Source organism: Schistocerca piceifrons, chromosome X, assembly GCF_021461385.2.
Source record: "Schistocerca piceifrons isolate TAMUIC-IGC-003096 chromosome X, iqSchPice1.1, whole genome shotgun sequence".
Lineage (NCBI taxonomy): Eukaryota > Metazoa > Arthropoda > Insecta > Orthoptera > Acrididae > Schistocerca > Schistocerca piceifrons.
In genome coordinates, this window is record NC_060149.1 from 257,466,985 (window position 1) to 257,488,592 (window position 21,608).

A 21,608-nucleotide genomic window follows, 5' to 3' on the forward strand; every position below is an offset into this window, starting at 1 on the left:
AAGAAGTCACAGTAAAATGCTGGTGGGAATTAATTACACAGCAGGGACTGAGAGGGAAGATACCACGAGTGTGACCTGTTTGAGTATTTTACAGCCTAGTAAAAAGGGAAGATTAACTTTCCTACAGGCTTTTATTTCAGTTTGTCATTGATAGTTTTACCTGATAGAGGTTACAACCATTCCACACTATAGCATCGTGTCCTAACTGCAGCTAAATTCAACGTTTCTCTACAAAGTTAGTAGCAAATAGGGTTACAGCATATACATTTAACGTAGGCTAATTCACTCTGTAAGATTTGTTATGATATGATACGGTATATGTCATTCTCTCATCTGCTGGATGTAGTTGACTCGTGTCCAAACAACTCAGAACTTATGGTGATCAGGAATGCTACAGTCTTACCGGCATAACCTTTATTTACAATGTGGCCATTCTTTAGCTGTTCATGTTTTAGCAATGACATTTCCACTAATACATCTTACTGATTAACAGAATTAACCAACAATATCAAGGAAAAATTTTTGCAGATTTTCTAGAAGGGATGTTGACAGAATGTTTCATTTTTTTGAAGAACTGGCAACTTCAACCCATTGTTTGTTTCAATTTCATGTGATAAAAACTTCATTTTAATTTTTCTGAAGCACTGAGTAAAATCTGCTGGTTTTTTAGACAAATGGGGAGAACAGCAAATACACATTCTGAACTGTACAATATTCATCCAATAAGAAGAGCAGTTCTGGAATTCAAAAATATATCTGCTTATTATTTACGAAATTAGGCAGTTTATGAAAAGACTGACAAGAATGAAACAAGAAGTTTAGTAAATGGCAGCTGTTACAAAAATATTAGATACTCTTACCAACTTGTTAATTTTTTCTTTGCGTTCTGCTATTGGCAAATCTGAGTACAAGTCTTTCCCAGTAGATTTTGCCACAGCCATAGGATCCTGATGACTAGGCTGCTGCAGGAGGTGACTGAATGTGGAGGAAACTTCATCACCACCATCCAGTAGAAGTTGTGGAAGACCAGATAAGCTGTCAGTCATGGAAACCTGTAGAAATAAGTTACACTGTAATAGTTTTATGTTGTGTAAAGTACAAACCAAACATGCAAATTATTCATATTTTTTAGAGCAAAAATACGCCCCCAGATTATTGAACAATAACTTTCCTTTATGTAATGATTATGTTCACTACTAACATCCTAAAAGACAATTAAAATTACCTTAAATATTTGTATGGTTAATTTTTAATGAGTTATTTTCAAGCATTCTGTTTTAAGCCTGCTGGAAAAACAGAACAGACATAGTACTTTTCTGACTCACATCTTTCTTGTGTGATGGCCATTTTTGGCCTTTCTATTATGCTAATATACAATGGAAATTGAGCAGAAACTGGTTCATTACAAAATTTTGTTTATTTAACATTTAGATATGTCCATTCTTTTTTACAAAACATTCATGTAGAGGTAACAGAAAATCATATCAGTCCAAGTGTAATCAAGAACTATTAGCTTATGCTAATTAATTGTTTTTCCAAATCTGTAGCAGCAGAAGTGATTTTCCATGTATATTATTAATTGAACTAGTCACTATCATACATAAATCTGATTTTCCACAAAGATAAAATTCCATTTAGCATGCATATCAAAACATTTAACACTTTCATGTCATGCTAATCTCATTTAACAGCTGTGGCAAATTTTGTGTGTTTCTATAACTGGGTACAGGAGGCAAAGCCATGCCCACAATAATCTAGAAAAGGAAACCACAACAATGTTCCACAGGTCTACATAGCTGAGACAACACCACATTTAGCTAGGACAGGGTAACACATTTTACACAGTACAGTACACAAAATAACAAATAGTACAGAAAATAACACACATAATGGTAGTTGAAGATGGTGGGTATTTTATTATAGTATCCACTATGAGAGATGGACCTGTAATTTAGTCTAGCATGTGATATGTAGTACATATTCCCACCTGTTCAAGAAACATTATTTAATGACTGAACTCGGACGTGACAAGGTGGTGACTTAACTGCTAACTGAAGCTCAAAAATGGATGCTTGATGTCCAAAACATTTACTTAATAAATTGTACAGTGAAAGGGATACTGGAAGCTATATACTATGTCCTGACCACTTGCTGTCACTGCATGCCACCATGTCAAATATTACCTATATCCTGACTGTTTAGTGCACAGACATATAATGCTTAAAGTCAGTGACATGGACTTCATTCCAAGTATAGAGCCACATTTCAATTGTGGTAAGTGTACAAAGTAATTCAATACATTTTAACAAAGTTTGGTTGTGTAACTGCATCTGATGTCTATAAAAATACCTTTTGCAGTGCAATTTATTATAAAAATTGTTAAAAATTGGAAAATGAATATACATCATACACAGACATACTTAACAGATTTGGGTAAAGAAAATCTTATTGAGCTGTTAAATATGTCTAATCATTACTCATTTATTTTCCAGCTAAGTAGTGGCCTCCACATTACATAAATTTATGCTCCATTTTTCTAAATTTCCACTGTCTTTGTTAAATTATAACGCAACCTATGACAACAGATGGTAAGCATCATCCACTCAGTACAGAGTTGTCAATCCTGATATTTCACTTTTAATTGGCTTAATACAAAATGAGCAGCTCTGTTCTGACAAGGCTGAGACAGGAAATGTATATTACCTTGTTTAGGTATGATTTTCATATTCACTTGGAACCATTAATGGGAACTACAGCAAACATAAGCAGTGATGTTCGAAGACAAAGAGCAAGACAACTATTTCTTATTGAATGTTCAGCCTTTTACAGCTCTAAGTCCCAGCTCTGGACTTCACTGTTCACATTTATTTTGTCAGAAAAATACACAGTTAAAGTCCTCAGCTGTAAACAGTGGTAAGGGACACTTGATGAGAAACAGAGTTATTGTATGTAAAACATGGTACATTATGTGTTTTATTCACATTAGTTGATAGCTCCACAATAAACTGAGAAATGGCAGTTATTTCAGATTCTCACTAATGGAGACTTTGTCAGGATTTGTGGATGTAAACATGGCTGCTGGTAGTAGTAATAAGTGCAGTGTTTGTTTCTGAAAAATGATTTTCAGTGACAATCTATACAAATCTGATGATGATGATGATGATGATGATGATGATGTGGATAATAGCAAATCAGATAAAGATCCTCAATATTTTCCTGAATGCAAGTGTTCTTCAAAATCTGCTGCTGATCAGAAAAATGTGAATAATCATTTACGCACGCAAACAATGTTACCACTGTTTACCATTGTTTACATGAGTTTACATGGCAGTGTGTTGGCAAAAATGTTCAGGTGCTGAATCACAGATTAATTTTTAAGACTGTTATACACCATTATTTAAAAAATTGGTAATGCAGATATTAGTATCATAAACTGTAACCAAACAGAGCTTTATATTTTTGAGAGGTTTTCATTAATCCACCCAGCACATAAACAGTGATAAGTCAATTCTAACTGATGTTAAGTGCACTCATTTTCCAAGTAAACAATGTAAAGTACCCATTGACATATTTTTAAGGATAAAATTTGGGATAGAATTTACAATTTTAAAAATATGTTGTTACTCTATAAATGATTGAAAGCAATGATTTATCTGTAAAAAAAAATCACAACAGATGTACTTGAAGTATCTTAGTTATGAGAATTCCTCAAAACAACCAACTTGTCCCTTACCATTGTTTGCAGCCGACACCTTCATTTATTATCAATAAAGATCTTTATCATCAGACTGACAGTGCACATGAGCAAAACATGTTTAAATGTATTCAGATACTCAACACTTATATTCTATGACCATTGCTGCCAAAGCTTCTCTCTTTGCAGCAATGTGGTAGTGGCAGTATTTCCGGCAAATGGGACTCAAAAGTGAGGTCAGCAATTCACCATTGCTTATGTCATAGGACAAATTTAATTAAATTGTTGAAAATTAACCATATGCACACAGAAAAGTAACAAAAAATTCCATTCACACACAAATAGCACATACAAATTCACATGCTTACATACATAAAATCTCAAAATGGTTACATTCAAAACAAATTAAAAGTTGGAATCTAAAAGACATTTAAGATAATAAGGCTGGTTGGTCACACAAACAACACAATGAACCAGTCACCATGAAATACATTAAAATCATCATCCAAGGGATTAAAATACTGAAACTAGATTTCATTCATACCACCGCCATTTAAAATACAGTGCACATTTTCTCAAAAGCCTACCCCCCACCCCAACTCACTTCTTGTTCCATACAAAATACAGGATGTTAAAATGTTATATATTGAGAGTGGTAAAGAAATGTCCCATATTGTTGGGTTTCCTTGTTGGCAGAGAAGCAAAGCACATGTCAGAAGCTGATGCCCAATTCAGAACTGGGTGAGGACTATTAAATTCCTCCTGTGCAGTTGGAAGAAAATGTGCCATTGTTGGCCTGCACACTTCAGTGGATGCAGTTGCTTCTTCTTCACTTTCAGATAACTATGACTCCATCTCACTGACAATTCCTGTCTCACTTAAAGGGTAATTACCGGAACAGGGTGTTACAGTACACTATAAGTTATTCTTGGCCAGCTGCTCTAACTGTTATATCAGATAAATCTTTTCCATCTACTCCCACATGCCATATCAAACAGAATATCACCTCTTTCTGATATTTCTGTTGGCTGGACAAAGTTTTCTGAAATGTCTACACCAGTTTATCTATGGAGTCCACATGTTCAAGTGAAAGGAATATTAAACAATAAGATCTCAATTCCTGCTATGCCTTTAACATCATCCATAACTCTGCATTATACACTGAGCATTTGGTAGGTAGGTCAAAGATTATAAAGGGAAGACAATGGAGAATTCTTTGTTACCTTCTTTCTTAAACACATGTCAGTAATAGAAAGAAATATATGTATAAAATGATGTCAAATGCTTTCTTTAGGGAAAAACTCTTGGTAGTGTGTCAGCTTCCTGGACTCCTTACATCCAAAATTAGTCTCAGCCTCATAAACATCCAGAGGTACTAGTTACAGCCCTAGTTCAGGATATTAATACCTGTCAAACTAAGCCCTTCTGAATGCACATTTGTTCAAACACAGGTGTTCTTGTTTTTCAAGAACAATGGTGGTACACATAATTTACACTTCAATGAACAGTAGTGGTAACAGTAGGTTGAGGAACAAACTTGATTCAGTGCACTTCTTGCACCATTAGAAGTTGCCATCATGTGACAAGCATTGGGTTCATCAGCCTCAACACACAGGTTAAATATAATAGCATTTCTATATGGTCCTGTGGCCATTTTTACATCTTAAAGGTGGACAGAATTAAGAAGCTATAAGTATGAATGGTGCATCAATCTGTACACAGGGCACCCATGTTCAGGACATAATCAGAAGAAGATGATAGCGTAGGAAGCAAGAACAATCTATGTATATGTTCCTGCCATTAAGCCACTTAAAAATATTCAGGGGCTTTGAATACAGTATTCAGAATTTGGATGTATAGCAGCCATGTAGCCTTTTCTTTTCCAATGTGAGTCTCAGGAATTTCATGCTATGTTTAAAATTAAGGATAGTGTATTTCAGTCACATTTAGCAAACTGTACACATACAGTTTCCTCTACACAGAAAGAGCAACCTGATGTCTCTTCCCATTATTCAACCCTCCTTATCATTGAATGCAGTATACTGAATTTACAGTGTGATTATAATTAAAGTTTCAGTTTCAAAACACTGTAAAGAAAGAACTACTGCTCGGAATGACATAAAATTTGAACAGACTATTACGAAGAAGGGGGAACATTACAGGGAAATAATAATAATAATAATAATAATAATAATAATAATAATAATGCTATGTCTGGAATGGTAAGGAAAGAAGATAATAATAATGTACATTTTACCACTTGATGGCACTGTGAGCAGCAAAATATGCAAAATAAAAGATGTTTAGTACGCAGCTGTTCCTCAGTTTGCATCTAAGACACCTGGCATGACTCTCTCAATGCTAGATCATGTGCTGCTTGTAAAGCTCTTTTACAATGGTGACTGTGCATCAGTAGCTCTGCAGCAGTTCCGGATACTTAAGGGTATGAGAAAGGGCTTTGGCCCTATTTCTGTCATGCATCTGGATAAAATATTATGAAATTCGAAAAGACAGGCTCTTTTGAAGTACAGTGTAGCAGAGGGAGGAAAACAATTGAATCAACATCAGTAGATGATGTGGCCACAGCATTGCAGGAAGGGTCGAGCAGTAGTGTGAAAACACACAGTGCATGGGGAATTGCCCACCTCTAGACATGCCTCTGAGCAAGGTGCATAAAATTCTATGAAACATCCTGCATTGCTATCCATACAAAATTACCCATCTTCAGGAGTTGCTTCATGCTGACCTGCCAGTAAGACAAACACTGCTGTAGAATTTCTTGCACCCATGGGAGTGGACAGTGAGTGGCATGGAACATTCTATGGACAGACAAAGCCCGTTTCTGTCTCCAAGGACATGCCAATACACAGAACTGCAGAATATGGGCAATGGAAAATCTGCTCGCACGTTACCTGGTACTGCTTGATTCTGAAAGGTAACTGTGTGGTATGGGCTGCCAGCACCATTTATCACAGGTCCATATGTTTTTGAGGAGATGGGTGCTGTGAGTCCTGTCACATGTACCATCAGTGGTAAATGCTATGAGAACCTTTCGCATACCAATGTCATTCCAAATCTTCAACAACATGGATGTGTGGGCAGAATCATTTTTATGCACGATGGCACTCCTCTGCATATTGCACAGCCAGTGAAGCAGCTGCTGCAGAGGCATCTTGTAAATGCTAGAATTGTAAGTCATCATTTCCCTACAGCCTGACCATCCAGATCACCTGATCTTAATCTGTGTGACTTCTGTATGTGGGGTTATCTGAATGACACAGTGTTCAGTGCTCTGATTACAAACATAGCTGAACTGAAGACATACATTGTGTAACACACTCTGAACATGACCCAAGACACTCCACTCTGCTGCGGAAGATGTTGATTCTCAATTTCAAATTGTGGCAGAAAATGGTGGGCACCATACTGAACATGTCTTGCGCTAATCTCAAGACAATTAAAAACCATTTTTCCCATCAAATGTGATATGACCTTGCACTGGCAGACGGGCTTGCCTAACTAACAATGCCACAACTGCTGCATGCCGAACTTGTGTGGTCTTTGACACTGCACAGTACAGTTGGTTTAATGTGCAACTCACACCATAGCCATCGTATTGTGATTCATCTGTCATTTGTAGCTGAACCCATTTACATTAGTGGTAAAACTTTTGTTAATTTTTTTTTATTTCCATAGTGTTTGCCTCTCATCTGATAATATTCCATTCAAATTTAATGTCATTCTCGGCAGTGACTCTTTTTTTACAGTACTTTGAAATGGGAATTTTAATTATAATCATCTTGCACATAAACTGAAAAACCACTGATAAATACAGAACACATGCAAGGTACTTTTGATATGGACATCAAGAGCTAGTAACAACAATGTGATGCTTAAAATATTTTGCTCTGGGCCACCATTTGCCTGAGCTATCAATGACCATATTCAACTATGTATCAAAAGTATCACTCAGTTAAGGAGCATTGGACAAGACCTTGGAGGCATCCTCAAAAATCCTCACTGGTGTAGCTGTTGCTTGATATTGCACCAAATGGTATTGTATGCGCCTCAAAGATAAACTATGTCCTTATATTAGGGTCAAGAGAAAATTTCTCTGCCTGGCACAGAGACTGTGTTGAGAAGAATGAACTTTTGTTTTTGTTACACTGATACAGGTTGTGCACTGATACAAGTCCTACATCAACTTTTCTGGCAGGCAGTTCATTTATTTATTTTAAAGTTATGTTACATGTGATCTGTTCACATGGTGGATAAACTATTGTGAACTTCTGCTTTGGCAGAGGTACATCTAACATCTAGCACTCAAGACACAATTACCTTCAAAGGTCCTTAACTGTGTGGTTTAAACTCTCACTATATAGATTCCTGTGTGGATAGATCGACTGCACTGCCACCATCATAACTCTACCAATATGTTGCCCAGATGCAGTCTTCATAGCAGCTCAAGTGAAAGGGTTACTTCTAAAGGTGACCTGACAGTCTGGAAATGCCAGCCTCACCAGTGCATTGAATCACCATAGTGGTGTGCTGCACTCAATCCTGGATGCTCTCCCTGTTCAAATATTAATCACAAGCAACATCATGTCTAGTCTTCCCTGCTGATTATACATGTTAGTGGCATTCTCCTCAAGACCACTGCACAATGAACTGTACGTCAGGACAGCACACAGAGTTCAGTAGTAGAAAGTGCATTAAAATGAATCATCCTATGTTGAGGAAGCATATATATGCTTACATTACAATACTTGTTTCTCAAGCCATGAACAGTGGAGTTAAGCCTCTAGTGTGTTATTAGCATGTAATGTCTCTTAAAAGAGAAATAATTAATAATAAATGAAAAGCAAACTGGTGCTTTTTATTTATTATTATAATGTTGTTCTACCAAGAACCGATGGAAGATTCTGTTAATATGATAGAAATAATTGTTGAAGTAAACTAGTAAATTTTTTGAGAGCCTGTCTAACTGGTGGTGGTGGTTAGTGTTTAATGTCCTGTCGACAATGAGGTCATTAGAGACGGAGTGCCAGCTCGGGTTAGGGAAGGATTGGGAAGGAAATCGGCCGTGCCCTTTCAAAGGAACCATCCCGGCATTTGCCTGAAACAATTTAGGGGAATCACAGAAAACCTAAATCAGGTTGGCTGGAGACGGGACTGAACCGTCGTCCTCCCGAATGTGAGTCCAGTGTGCCTGTCTAACTAATGTTTGATTTATAAGAAGATAAATCAAGCATACAAATACATATACTGATGTAACAACTGCAACAGCTCTGATGTGCATAGTCAGAAGCTACTCCATCTTTAGTTTTTTCTCAGTGTAGGTTGTCCTAGTGGGAGAAATTTTAAGTCCCTTGTGCACCAGACCACAAAATAAATTTCCTGGAGATATATGCATGGATATTTTGGTTTTTAAGTGATTCAGTTTTTCAAGATGAGAGGTGTACCCATTAATAATCTATGGAAAGTTAAGTATCCTTACCAAATGAAAAGGATGCAAACATTGAGATCCTACAGGGTCTGAGTGACCATAACAGTAAGGGTGTTGCAGAGACCATAGAGACTCTGATGAGATGATGTGTCCCTTCAGGAGCCGATTAATCTTGGCTGACACTGTGTCACACAGAGGCAAAAAGGTAAGTTCCTTGTCCTCTTCTTCAGTGCTGTTCTTCCTGCATGTCTCACTAGAAACAGCCTGTGATACCTGGGAGTAACTGTAGCTGTTTTTCCTGAAGACGTTTTGGAGGTGGCTTACTTCTAGTGACAGATTTTTAGTATCTGACATGACTTTAGCATGGTGGATGAGGGTGTTCAGAATGCCATGTTTCTCTGCTGGTGGTGGTGGCTAAGAGAATGCAGATACCAATCCATGTGTGTAGGTTTCCTGTACACACTAGGGCAGAGGTGTTCATTGGTTTTTTGGTGAACGAGGAAATCAAAAAAAGTGCAGTGCACTATCTATCGCTACTTCCATTGTAAACCTACTGTGGTCATGAATGCTGTTCAGGTGTTCAGGCTGCAGTCACAGCTGTGAAAGCAGCAGCAAATTTGGCAGTACAACTGCCACCTCGTGACATTGTTCTTGTTATTAAATGACACAGAGGAAGACTGGGACACATGCCTTCACCATTTTTATCAACAATGAAGGTAATGGTCACTGAGCTCCATCTGTCTTAATCAACAACTAAAGGCTATGATGTGTAAGTTCCTTTGAAATTTCATCAGTAACGGAAGCTCTCAGTTCAGTCATATGTAGCACTCATTGCTTATCATCAAAGTCTTCGCCAAAAATGTAAATTTGCTAGTGATAATCCAATGTGCAAGAAATCATACATAGAATCATTTTTTCAGGGCACAGAAATTTACTTCTTGCCAGAAGACCAGGTCCATTGTGAGGCTTAAATAGGTATGGAGACCCTATTGACGGAAGTTGTCTATATTGCATAATCATTTATAATCTCATACAGCCAAAGCTACACACATGCTGGCTTCCTCATAAGGTCGTCAGGTCAAATCATGGTAAGGACATTATTTTCCCCTTCAAATCATTTTCCTAACTAAAAAATGGCAAGGCATCTGAACCCCAATGTTATTTGCTTGTATTTTGTAAAAACCAATTTCAATTACATTAGTCATTTAACTGTGCTCACTGTTATGTAATATCCCCTCAACAATGATGTCACTAGGCATGGAGCAAAGGTAGTGAAGTGAATTGGTCATGCTATTTCAAAGGACTCATGCTGGCATTTGCCTTATGCAATTTAGGGAAACCACTAAAAATCTAAATCTGGATGGCCGGGGATGGATTGGAACCACTGTTCTCCCAAATTCAAGTCCAGTGTCTTACCACAGCACTATCTTGTTTGGTAGGAATGTATTGATGTCAATAGCATTACACACTGCAAACAAAGTCAAATTTAAAGTGAACCCAGACACCAGCACCAAAATTTCAGAGGTCATTCAGGGTAAGTTACTGAGTATTTTGGTACAAGGGACCCACAATCCCAAGCAACTCATTACAGAATAATATGTTATGTTCAGTTTTTACTCCAATTACCTTTTCTCCTGTGCAAGTACCTTCACAAGAGTGGAAAAACCTGCAATATGCAATCACCAACATATACAACACAAAACACTTCCGTTGCATTCAGTCAACCCATACAAGAGATGAATAAGAACCACCTCTTCATGAATAAACCTATCTATACTGCTGTGTATCACTGTTAACAAACAACTAACACCACTTTACAAAAAAAAAAACAGAGTCAGAACTGAGCAGTTCTGAGAGGAAGCTTGAGGGTGACAAGTAAAGTGGGCATTACTGTTGGGGACAGTAAGTACTAGAGTGAATGGCACACGTTCGTTTCCAAACAAGACACACAGCACACACCCTCAGCAATTGTACTGCTGTGCTGATATAGTCAGTGTAATACACTTATAAAGATAAATAGAGGTAAGAAATAAAGCTAGATGCAATTATCCTGTAATGAGCCACTGGCAACCACAGGTCCCATATACCAAAATACTCATACTGTCAATGGAGTTGGGGTTTACCCTGTAGCACCTTTCAACAACTGCTTCCAAATCTCCCCAACATTGTAGCAGTCCTTGTGGGATTAATTAAGGATAGAGAAATCACCAAATTTCCACAAATGGCTTAGCCACAGCCTAGGGGATTGTTTGCACAGTGAATTGTCATACAGATTGAAATGAGTTTCGCATAGACATTTGCCGCTATAGATGACCCACATAACAAACTTTTTTTAAGCATATTGGTCCCAAAAGGACACTGATGAAGAAATCTGAGCACACATATGGTTGCTGCATGGCCAACCTCTGTACAGCTTACAGAAGCAGGGACAACAATGTCCAAAAGTACCTTTACAGTGACTGCTTCTTGGAGCAGCCACAACATCTATGACATCACAGAAGCAACAGTTCAATAATTTTGTTGTCTATACTTCATTAAGGTACATCACCATTGAACTAGCCGCTATAGCCTTTATGTCCCAGCCTCAGGGAAGAGATTTAGCAACCAGGTTGGAAGAACAGGATGTTTAGATTAGATTAGATTAGATTTACTTTCATTCCAATTGATCCATAGTGAGGAGGTCCTCCAGGATGCTGGAACATGTCAGACAAATAAATAGTATCTGAGCTGAGTGACCACAACAGAGATGCAATTGTAGAGATCATGGATTCTCCCTGGGTATGATGGCTTCACATGCCACAGTACTGTGTGAAATGGGCAGAACCCATTGCTCAAAACTTCACGTAACATGGCCTGGAGCGGTAACACCACAATTGGTGCTTTGACTTGTTACATCAACTTAGTAAACAAAGTATGCATTTTACTCTTGGCAGGATATGGAATTGGTGTATAGATGTGTACTGGAGTTCCTAGTTTACTTCTGTGGTTTACAGGGTTGACATTTCTTTCTGGTTACTCAAGGTTTTCTCTTGTTACTGTCAAATATCAAGCTTATTACAGCTGACTAAATGAAGGACTCCAAAGTGAATTCATTGTGATCATATCCTGTGTTACTACTCTGAAGTCTAAATAGAAATGCTAGCTCAATTAGGAAAGGAGGAATCTTGTAGTGAGGTCTTTTCCTTACAACAATCTAGTTGCGAGGTACTTCCTTACCCCCCCCCCCCCCCCCCCAGTCTCTCTCTCTCTCTCTCTCTCTCTCTCTCTCTCTCTCTCTCTCTCTCTCTCTCTCTCTCTCTCTCCCCCTCCCTCTCCCCCCCCCCTCACTCACTCTCCGCTGTGATGAGCAGCCAAGGAAAGCTGGCAGTGAGCTGGAGGGACTTAATGTTTTCTTTGTACATATTTCAGTTTTCATTTGTTGAGTGATTCCTGTCAGAACTTACATTTCTAGCGAGTTAACAGATCTTTGAGATACATGAAATACTGTACAGTAATGCATGAACTGAAAAGTAGCATAAAACATGACACACAGATATCAAATAAAAGGCAGAGGGGACAATTATTCATGGTCTAAGGTTGGCACTCATTATCCATGGGCTCTCTCTACTGGTTGCATAAAGAAAATGCCAACACAAGGTGCAAGGACCTTGTATGATAATGCAGAATACAAGGCTTATACACGGCTTATAGTAACACCTGTCTTTGCTGGACAAGTGTCAGCTTGACATCAGCAATTGCCTGTGGTGACAGTTAAGGTATTGCAATCTCTTGGCCTCAAGTGCCCTTGTAATTTCAAATGGGTTTAATTCTGTGGAGTAATATGATCACTCTAAAGACATGATGTACTTGTGTTGCATGCACTCATCCTCTAGTCAAGGCCTGTGTGGTCAAGCATTATTATCTATCAGATGGAATCCAGGACCATATGCACAATGATAATGACACAAATACTGTTGCTAGATATCATTCCTGTATACTACAGCTATTACAATAGCCCTAGGAAACATGTATAGTGTACATGCTCCACATGAGATGCTGTCCCAGAAAAATCTGGTGCTGCCAAGTCATTTTTCCACAATATTGGAAGGGTTGTAATACATCCTAAAGGCACACCAGAGAAAACAGACAGTGAGAATCAAGGGTAGTGTGTTACTTATTCATTAAAAGGACACTAATACACAATTCCAAGCTACAAGTATAGTGCACCACAAACATATTCACAAAGACATTAACACATATTCACAAAGACATGTGGCACCTTAGTCAAAGTGAATGCATCTAGTAGGTCACTAAGCTTACAAAACAACCTCTTGAAACCAATAATGCAGTTTGATGGGAGATGTGTGAGCCAGAGGCCACTGCAATGTCTCATCATGGCAGATGATCTGCTTGGACATCTTTGGGCACTTAACACTAGATAACAGTCCACTTGTTGGACTGTAGTATGTACTCAATCTTTCCTGTACTGTTTCTGAATGTTCCCTCAGTCTTCTATGTAGCTTTGGTCAATATTCAACTCCTGGAAACACTGCACTGACTGACTGGTCTCTAATCTCAATAATTATGCCATGAATAATGTCATCCAAAAGTGTTCACTGTGTTGTTCTGCTTTCCTAGGACTTAAATACTGTGTTTGAAACACACAGCTCACACAGTCAGAAGCACTAAATCACAGACCTCTGCATACAGCTGATGCACAGTCACAGCCTCCTTGTAAGTAACACTTCTGTGGCCATACTTTGATAGTTTAAACATCGTATTGGATTAGATATGGAGGTCTTACTTTTAGATCTACAAAACATGATCTGAGAAAGATGGATGTGCTGAAGTATGAAGACAGCGGGTTTTTCCAAGTCGTTGCTTATCTTTGTAATATTTGTATCTCAATAAGATCCTTGACCTGATTCAGATCAGAGTTCCTTATCGACAGCAACATCAAGACATCTTTAATTTTGGTTGTTTTGCACTTCTGCAGTAGTTAGACATGGCACTCAAGTTTTTTCACTTTTAAGTGGCTTGCAGCTTCGTGATCTTTGAGTTTACAATAAAGAGACAGCCATTACAGGGACAGAGTATTTTTTCCCTTCTTCTTGAAGTCAGTGTCTTTGTTGTCACACCAGAAGATAGGTAAGGGTCATCCACTCAGCTGCAGACCCATACATCCAGGTAAACCTAATACAACTTGAGTGTGGCAGGCTGCATGCTAATGAGTGTTTCAGTTCAACACTCACTCACCTCCTTGTTTTGTTGTTCACCTTCAGGCTGAAGGCATCTTCCATGTGATCCACAATCCCTGTTCTCTGTAACACAGAATGTTCCACTGTCATGCACAACAGTGGTCACGAAGCACGCAAACAGCTTATGATTGTAGATGATTGATGCTGCAGCCCCTAATTAGGGACACGGGTTTGCCGAAAACAAATCTAGTCAGGATGCCCCTTAAGTGCTTGCCACAGGGCATAAGAAATTTCTGGAATATAATATGTTATATGCATTACTCCCATAGTCATCAACGATTAGATGAAAAACCATGGCTGTGCTGTTAAGCATTCACCTACAGTAATTTTGCACAGTTTACCACATAAAACAAATTTACGATTAGATGAAAACCCATGGCTGTGCTGTTAAGCATTCACCTACAGTAATTTTGCACAGTTTACCACATAAAACAAATTTACCAAAGGCAGTTAAATTTTGCAGACAACTTTTTTGTAGGTGGTTGTTGCTTATAGCACTAACATTACAATTACTGACCAAGTTCTATCAAGATTGTTATAGTGCTATATAACATTTGATGTCAGATACTGGAAAACACTCCATAATTCAGTGTGCTAGGAGACTGACTTGAGCAAGCACACAACATGTTGCAAACTTGAGAATATCTTAAACAACCAGGAGGTTTTTAAATGTATCACATCACAAGAATCAAAGTGGTTCACTGCTTATTTTGACACACTGTCTGCAAATTAAGTCATTCTATTTACATTTTGAAACAGTAATAAGAATCTGATGGAATGCATAAACATCATTAATGCTTTGGAATACCTTGGCACATTGCAATAGGACAATATGAAAGGAACATATACACTATGTGATCCAAAGTATCCGGACACCCCCAAAAACATATGTTTTTCATATTAGGTGCACTGTGCTGCCACCTCCAGCCAGGTATTGTATATCAGCGACCGCAGTAGTCATTAGACACCATAAGAGAGCAGAATGGGGTGCTTTGTGGAACTCACGGACTTCAAACATGGTCAGGTGATTGGGTGTCACTTTTCATACGTCAGTACGCAAGATTTCCACACTCCTCAATATCCCTAGGTCCACTGTTCCTGATGTGACAGTGAAGTGGAAAAATGTGAAGGGACACATACAGCACAAAAGTGTACAGGCTGACCTTGTCTGTTGACTGCCAGAGATCGGCAACAGCTGAACAGGGTCGTAATGTGTAACAGGCAGATATCTATCCAGACCATCACACAGGAATTCCAAACTGCAACAGGATCCACTGCAAGTACTGTGACAGTTAGGCAGGAGGTGAGAAAACTTGGATTTCATGGTCAAGTGGCTGCTCACAAGCCACACATCATGCTGGTAAATGCCAAATGAAGCCTGGCTTGATGTAAGGAGCGTAAACATTGGATGATTGAACAATGGAAAAACATTGTGTGGAGTGACTGATCACAGTACACAATGTGGCGATCCAATGGCAGGGTGTGGGTACAGCAAATGCCCAGTGAACGTCACCTGCCAGCGTGTGTAGTGCCAACAGTAAAATTCAGAGGTGGTGGTGTTGTGGTGTGCTATTGTTTTTCATGGAGCGGACTTGAACCCCTTGTTGTTTCGTGTGGCACTATCACAGCACAGGCCTGCACTGATGTTTTAACCACCCTCTTGCTTCCCACTGTTGAAGAACAATTCGGGGATGGTGATTGCATCTTTCAACAAAACTGAGCACCTGTTCATAATGCACGGCCAGTGGTGGAGTGGTTGCATGACAATAACATCCCTGTGATGGACTGGCCTGCACAGAGTCCTGACCTGAATCCTACAGAACACCTTTGGGATGTTTTGGAACGCCGACTTCATGCCAGGCCTCACAAACCAACATCGATACCTCTCCTCAATGCAGCACTCCATAAAGAATGGGCTGCCATTCCCCAAGAAACCTTCCAGAAATTGATTGAACGTATGCCTGTGAGAGTGGAAGATGTCATCAAGGCTAAGGGTAGGCCAACACCATACTGAATTCCAGCGTTACAGATGGAGGCCACCACAAACTTGTAAGTCATTTTCAGCCAGGTGTTTCAATACTTTTGATCACATAATGTATAATTATTTCAGTACAAACTTATCCCACACCATTGCCGAGCTCCATCTGTAAGCAGGCTGCACGATTAAGAATCTAGTCTTGTGTTGAACAATACAGGAAACATTCTTGCAGATTACAAAAAGTTTTCAAATAATATATTTCATGCCTTTAAAGATAACCACAGTGTTTTTTGTTGGGTATGTACATAGTCTAATGGCGACTGATAATGACTATGCTGGTAGCATCTGTTTCTCCTTCTTTCCTTTGTTACTGCATGTTTAAGAGCTTATGCTCCACCAAAAAGTGAATAAGCTACAGGTGTTTTGTGGCTTACCTGACTCTACTTCCACCAACATACCATAATTCCTGAGTTTTGCTTCAAATTAACAACTCAATAGTGTTAGGAATGTTGGAACTTCCGTGAATGGATGATACAAGAACTTGTATCACACTCTCAAAACAGGCAGTGTCTTGATCTGGTATGCTAACAAACATGATTGTTGATGCCCTGTAGTTAACACACTGAAAACACTAACGGTCGAAAAATATATCCAGGGCATTATATACCTATGAATCCATCTCTTAGTAAAACAGTTCATGAACCTCTTATTTGAGCCAGCTGACATCTGCCTCCAAACAGTATTACTAAATCCTCCAGATGTCAACATGTCATCTTGTCTCGAGAGGTTCCAAGACTCAACAGCAATAAAACTTATTCAGGACCAGATGAGAACAATATTTCTCTCATCATTTGATATGATGTAACTCTATGACCAGATGCAGTAACTACAACAGGAATACATATGGTGTCTATTTAATTCTGTAATCACCCATTTTTATTTTATACAAAACTGAGCTAGGAACAGGATTATAACGCATTAATCATATCTCAATTCTGTCAGATTTCCCAGAAACAGTATTGTTGCTGAAGTATGATACTGAACTGGCACCTTTATACTGCAGTATCCTGTCTGCTTTCTTAACATAATGACTGATTCATGGTACTCAAAAGTTCTCTTTTATCAGAAAATGATGCAGAACAGGCTATTAGACAGTCCACACGACACGACAGTTACTTTACAAACCTTTTTTATGGCTAGATCCTTGTCACCAACTGAGCACAGGAACGTCTCTGTAACAACATGTTGCAATGTTTTACAAGAGAAAACATTTGTACTTTTCCCATACAGACAGAATCCCACATACATACACAAACTTACAGTTTGCGAGTTAGCAATATGGTTCAAATTTACTCCATCTAATGATAGTGTCCCTGAATAACATCATTTATAATTTCAATAATAATTTAATTCTGTACACTGCAAATATATTTTTATACAACAAAGGTATTATTGGGTGGAATGGAAATAGCATCAGAGTCTAATTTTCTGCTTGTTAATTTTTGTCAGCAACAAATGTACAACAGTACAATGGAGGTAGAAAATTTGGCAAATAATGCGCATAGGCTTCCATGGCTGAACTCAGTTTCCGTTACAGTGTGTATACATGGACAACGAAAAAAAATTCCTGGATTTTTCCTGGATTTCTGAGTTACTAATACACCTCTCCCATGTTAAGTGACAGTATACTTTCCCTCAAAACCATAAAAATTATCAATATTTTGAATGGTTAAGATTTTATATACTGGCATAAAGCTTCTCTGCACTTTAGAAAATGAACCCCTGGGAAAAAAACAAAAAATCACATTTTGGAAAGATCTTTGATGTGCAGCAACATACATGCTGCATATTTTCATATTATGAAAAAATATATTAGAATTCCACCAAACACTGCACATAAGTTTCTGAAGCATTGAAATCAAGATTGCGATGCACTTTAGTAAGCCAATCGTAGATCATGTCGCATGATCACACCAGCTGACAGTAGCAGATATTCAGAGCATGGGACACATGATGTAGTCAGCCAATACCAACATCACTGTTAAGGAGCATGAACACATAAATGTGTAAAGTTAATGGTTTAAATTAATACATATAGTGCAGCTACAAGAAAATGTAAGCTTTCACATGTAATTTTGGTCTTCTTTTTACGTGTGTTACACTTTAAGACAAATAACACAAATGTGCGAGTAACATTTTAAATAATGACATAAATGACTGGTCTTCTGGGCTTGAAATGCTTCTAAGTGGCTGGCCCTCAAAGTGTTAAGCTTTAAATGAGAATCAAATGCTCTATGGTAAGAAATTCAAAGCACATTCACACATGTAAGATAATTCATCTTGCATAAAATGAAATGTACTTTGAAAGTAATGCTTTTCAAACCATTATTCACAATACTTTCCCATGACCTGTTAGAATACATTTCAGCTATTGCCAAAGAGCTCCAGAAAACGATGTTGCTGTGCATGCATTCAGCTACAATGGTGTAGAAAGCCCATGTATTTGTACCTGTATACAATTAAGAGTTCTTACATTACGTCATAACTGAAAAAGGGCATCAGCGGGAGCAATAGCATTGCAATTTTGTAAACCACACTAAAATGCATAATTCAGCTTAAAGTACACATTCTATGTCCAGATTCACAAAGAAGTAGGCCCCAGCCTGATATTAAGCTTTTCAGTGTGGTTTTCAGGATGTAAATTTTCTTGGAGTACCAGTACTGTATTAACTCACATTTTGGTTCTTTATCATGGCATGATGGCATATGTGCCAGAAGTTCATTTCAAATAAATGACCATCTCTGTGGAAAAGCTTAATGAAAGGCAAATTTCTTTATCAAATCGAAAAAAATAACTTCATTGTTTTGCAAGACAATTAATGCTTGATTGCCAAAAACCTGGAAGTATAATAAAATCAGAAAACTGAAATTATTAATATATTGTAAACTTCTGTAATTATGTGAATGTATTTTAATTCACTTGATAGCTCCCAGCCACAGAAATCTGTTTTGTTTTCATGTGAGGTGAGAGCTATAAACAAAGAGAAAACAGCAAAATCCCTAAACATAAACACTGGACATGTGGAAACTATCTCCCTCCCCACTACAACTCAGACAGCTCTGTGTATGCGCCAATCTGGCAGCTTTGGCACACCAGAAAAATTTTTCTGGGTAGCATTTGGATACTTGTTACTACTGCTGATACAACTACCAGCCACACTTCATGCAGCCGCAAAACGGGAAAAGGTACTGCCCATACGCAACTGAACTGCACATGCACATGAGTCTGCTTGCAGTTGCTCAAATGAACCTAATGTACACTGTTGTGATGTCACGCTCATCGGAACAAGGCCTACGACAAAGACAGGCCACGACACATATGTGACGAGGGTAGGCCTGAGCTAGCTCACTCGCTCAGCTTAGCAGACAAAATGCGTTTCTAATCATGTTAACTCATAACTGGGTGTTTACACACTAACAAGCATTGCATATTCTGACAAACTGCCTATTGGCTTCTGTCTCGGGTTCTTCGGCCGACGTTCATCTAATGATTTTTCTGACATTTCGCCAGCATGAGTGGCTGGCATTGTCAAAGCTTCACCCTCTATTGCCGGTGGTGAACTGGAGGCGAGCTCGCGGCCGCAGACTATATGTACCTGGCGCGCCAACGTCTGAGGGCTTCTCCGCGGTCATTTCCGGTGCGGTTCTCCTCTTGCTGCCTGCGACGGTCGTTCGCTGCAGTACGGGCAGCCAGGATCCGTTTACCTTAAGGCTTTCCTCTTTCTTGTTGAAACTGTTCGCGTGTTTTTGGATTTCTACAGCTTCTCTGAACAAGCGCGTGTGATAGTGCTTCTCTACAGCCAGAACTTCCGTGTCGGCGAATTTTATTACGTGGTCGGTCTCATTCAGTGCATGCTCTGCCACGGCCGATTTCTCCACCTGCCCCAACCTGCAATGTCGCTTATGCTCTTTGATCCTGGTGTTAATTGATCATCCAGTCATTCAGACATAAACTTTTCCGCATGTGCATGGTATACGGTATATTCCCGACATTGCAAGTGGGTCTCTTTTCTCCTTCGCTGATCTAAGACACTCTTTGATCTTCCTTGTCAGTTTGAAAATCGTCTTTATGCTGTGTTTGCGCAATATACAGCCGATTCTGTCCGTCACTCATGGAATGTATGACAGAAAGGCCGTACCCGACATTTCTTTTTCTGGTTCCTTACTTCGCCGAGTGTTTGGCTCTGTTACACTTCTAATGTAATTTGTGGGGTACCCATTGCTCTGCAGAACAGTTTCCAGGTGTTGCATTTCTCGTTTGAGGTGTTGAGGCTCACATATTCGTCCTGCTCTCGTTAAGAGCATACTAATCATGCCTCTTTTCTGGCTTGGGTGGTGGTTTGACAGATTGTGCAGGTATCGGTCCGTGTGTGTCAGTTTCAGATACACGCTGTGTCCCAGGTTTTCGCCGTCCCTTGTGACCAGCACATCTAGAAATGGCAGTTTCTTGTCCTTTTCTACTTCCATGGTAAATGTTATGTTGGCATGGAGGCTGTTCAAATGTCTCAGGAATTCACCGAGCTGTTCTTCACCATGGCTCCACACCATGAAAGTATCATCGACGTACCTGTACCACACCTTAGGTTTGCAAGTGCCGAGTCCAGTGCCTGTGCTTCGAATTGTTCAATGAAGAAGTTGGCCACCACTGGACTGAGAGGACTACCCATGGTGACACCTTCCAGCTGTTCGTAGAAATCGCCATTCCACGTGAAATAGCTCGTGGTGAGACATGCATGGAAGAGCTTTTTGATGTCTTGCGGGAACATGGAACCGATGTGCTCCAGAGCGTCACTGAGTGGCACTTTCGTAAATAATGAAACAACATCAAAACTGACCAAGATGTCATTTGGCGCAAGTTTCAGTTTCCTCAGCTTCTGAATGAAATGCCCTGAGTCCTTAACGTATGTGTCGGTCTTCCCCACGTGTGGCTGGAGCAGAGAGGCCAAGTGTTTCGCCAGTTTATACGTTGGTGAGCCAGGAGCGCTAACGATCGGTCTCAGTGGAACGTTGTTCTTATGGATCTTGGGTAATCCATACAGCCGAGGCGGTAGGGCTTCTGTGTTGCGCAGGTTTCTCTGTATGTCCGCCGGCAGAGAAGACGCCTTGATTAATCGATTCGTATTCCGAGTGATACGCTGCGTCGGATCTGCGCTTAGTTTTCAGAATGTTGTCGGATCTAATAGGTCTCGGATC

At 39.2% G+C, this 21,608-nt stretch overlaps 1 protein-coding gene across 3 annotated transcripts in view; it reads right to left on the bottom strand.

Annotated features, from left to right (window-relative positions):
• Nucleotides 1-21,608, bottom strand: part of LOC124722846 (PDZ domain-containing protein 8) — a 233,602-nt gene that overhangs the window by 7,660 nt on the left and 204,334 nt on the right. For 2 of the 3 annotated variants that reach the window (XM_047247971.1, XM_047247972.1), the window contains exon 13: nucleotides 861-1,052. In XM_047247971.1, coding sequence (XP_047103927.1) covers nucleotides 861-1,052 — 192 coding nt within the window. Of the gene's footprint in view, nucleotides 1-860; nucleotides 1,053-17,540; nucleotides 17,588-21,608 lie in introns of those variants that run through there. The other variant, XM_047247973.1, reaches the window with a different exon arrangement.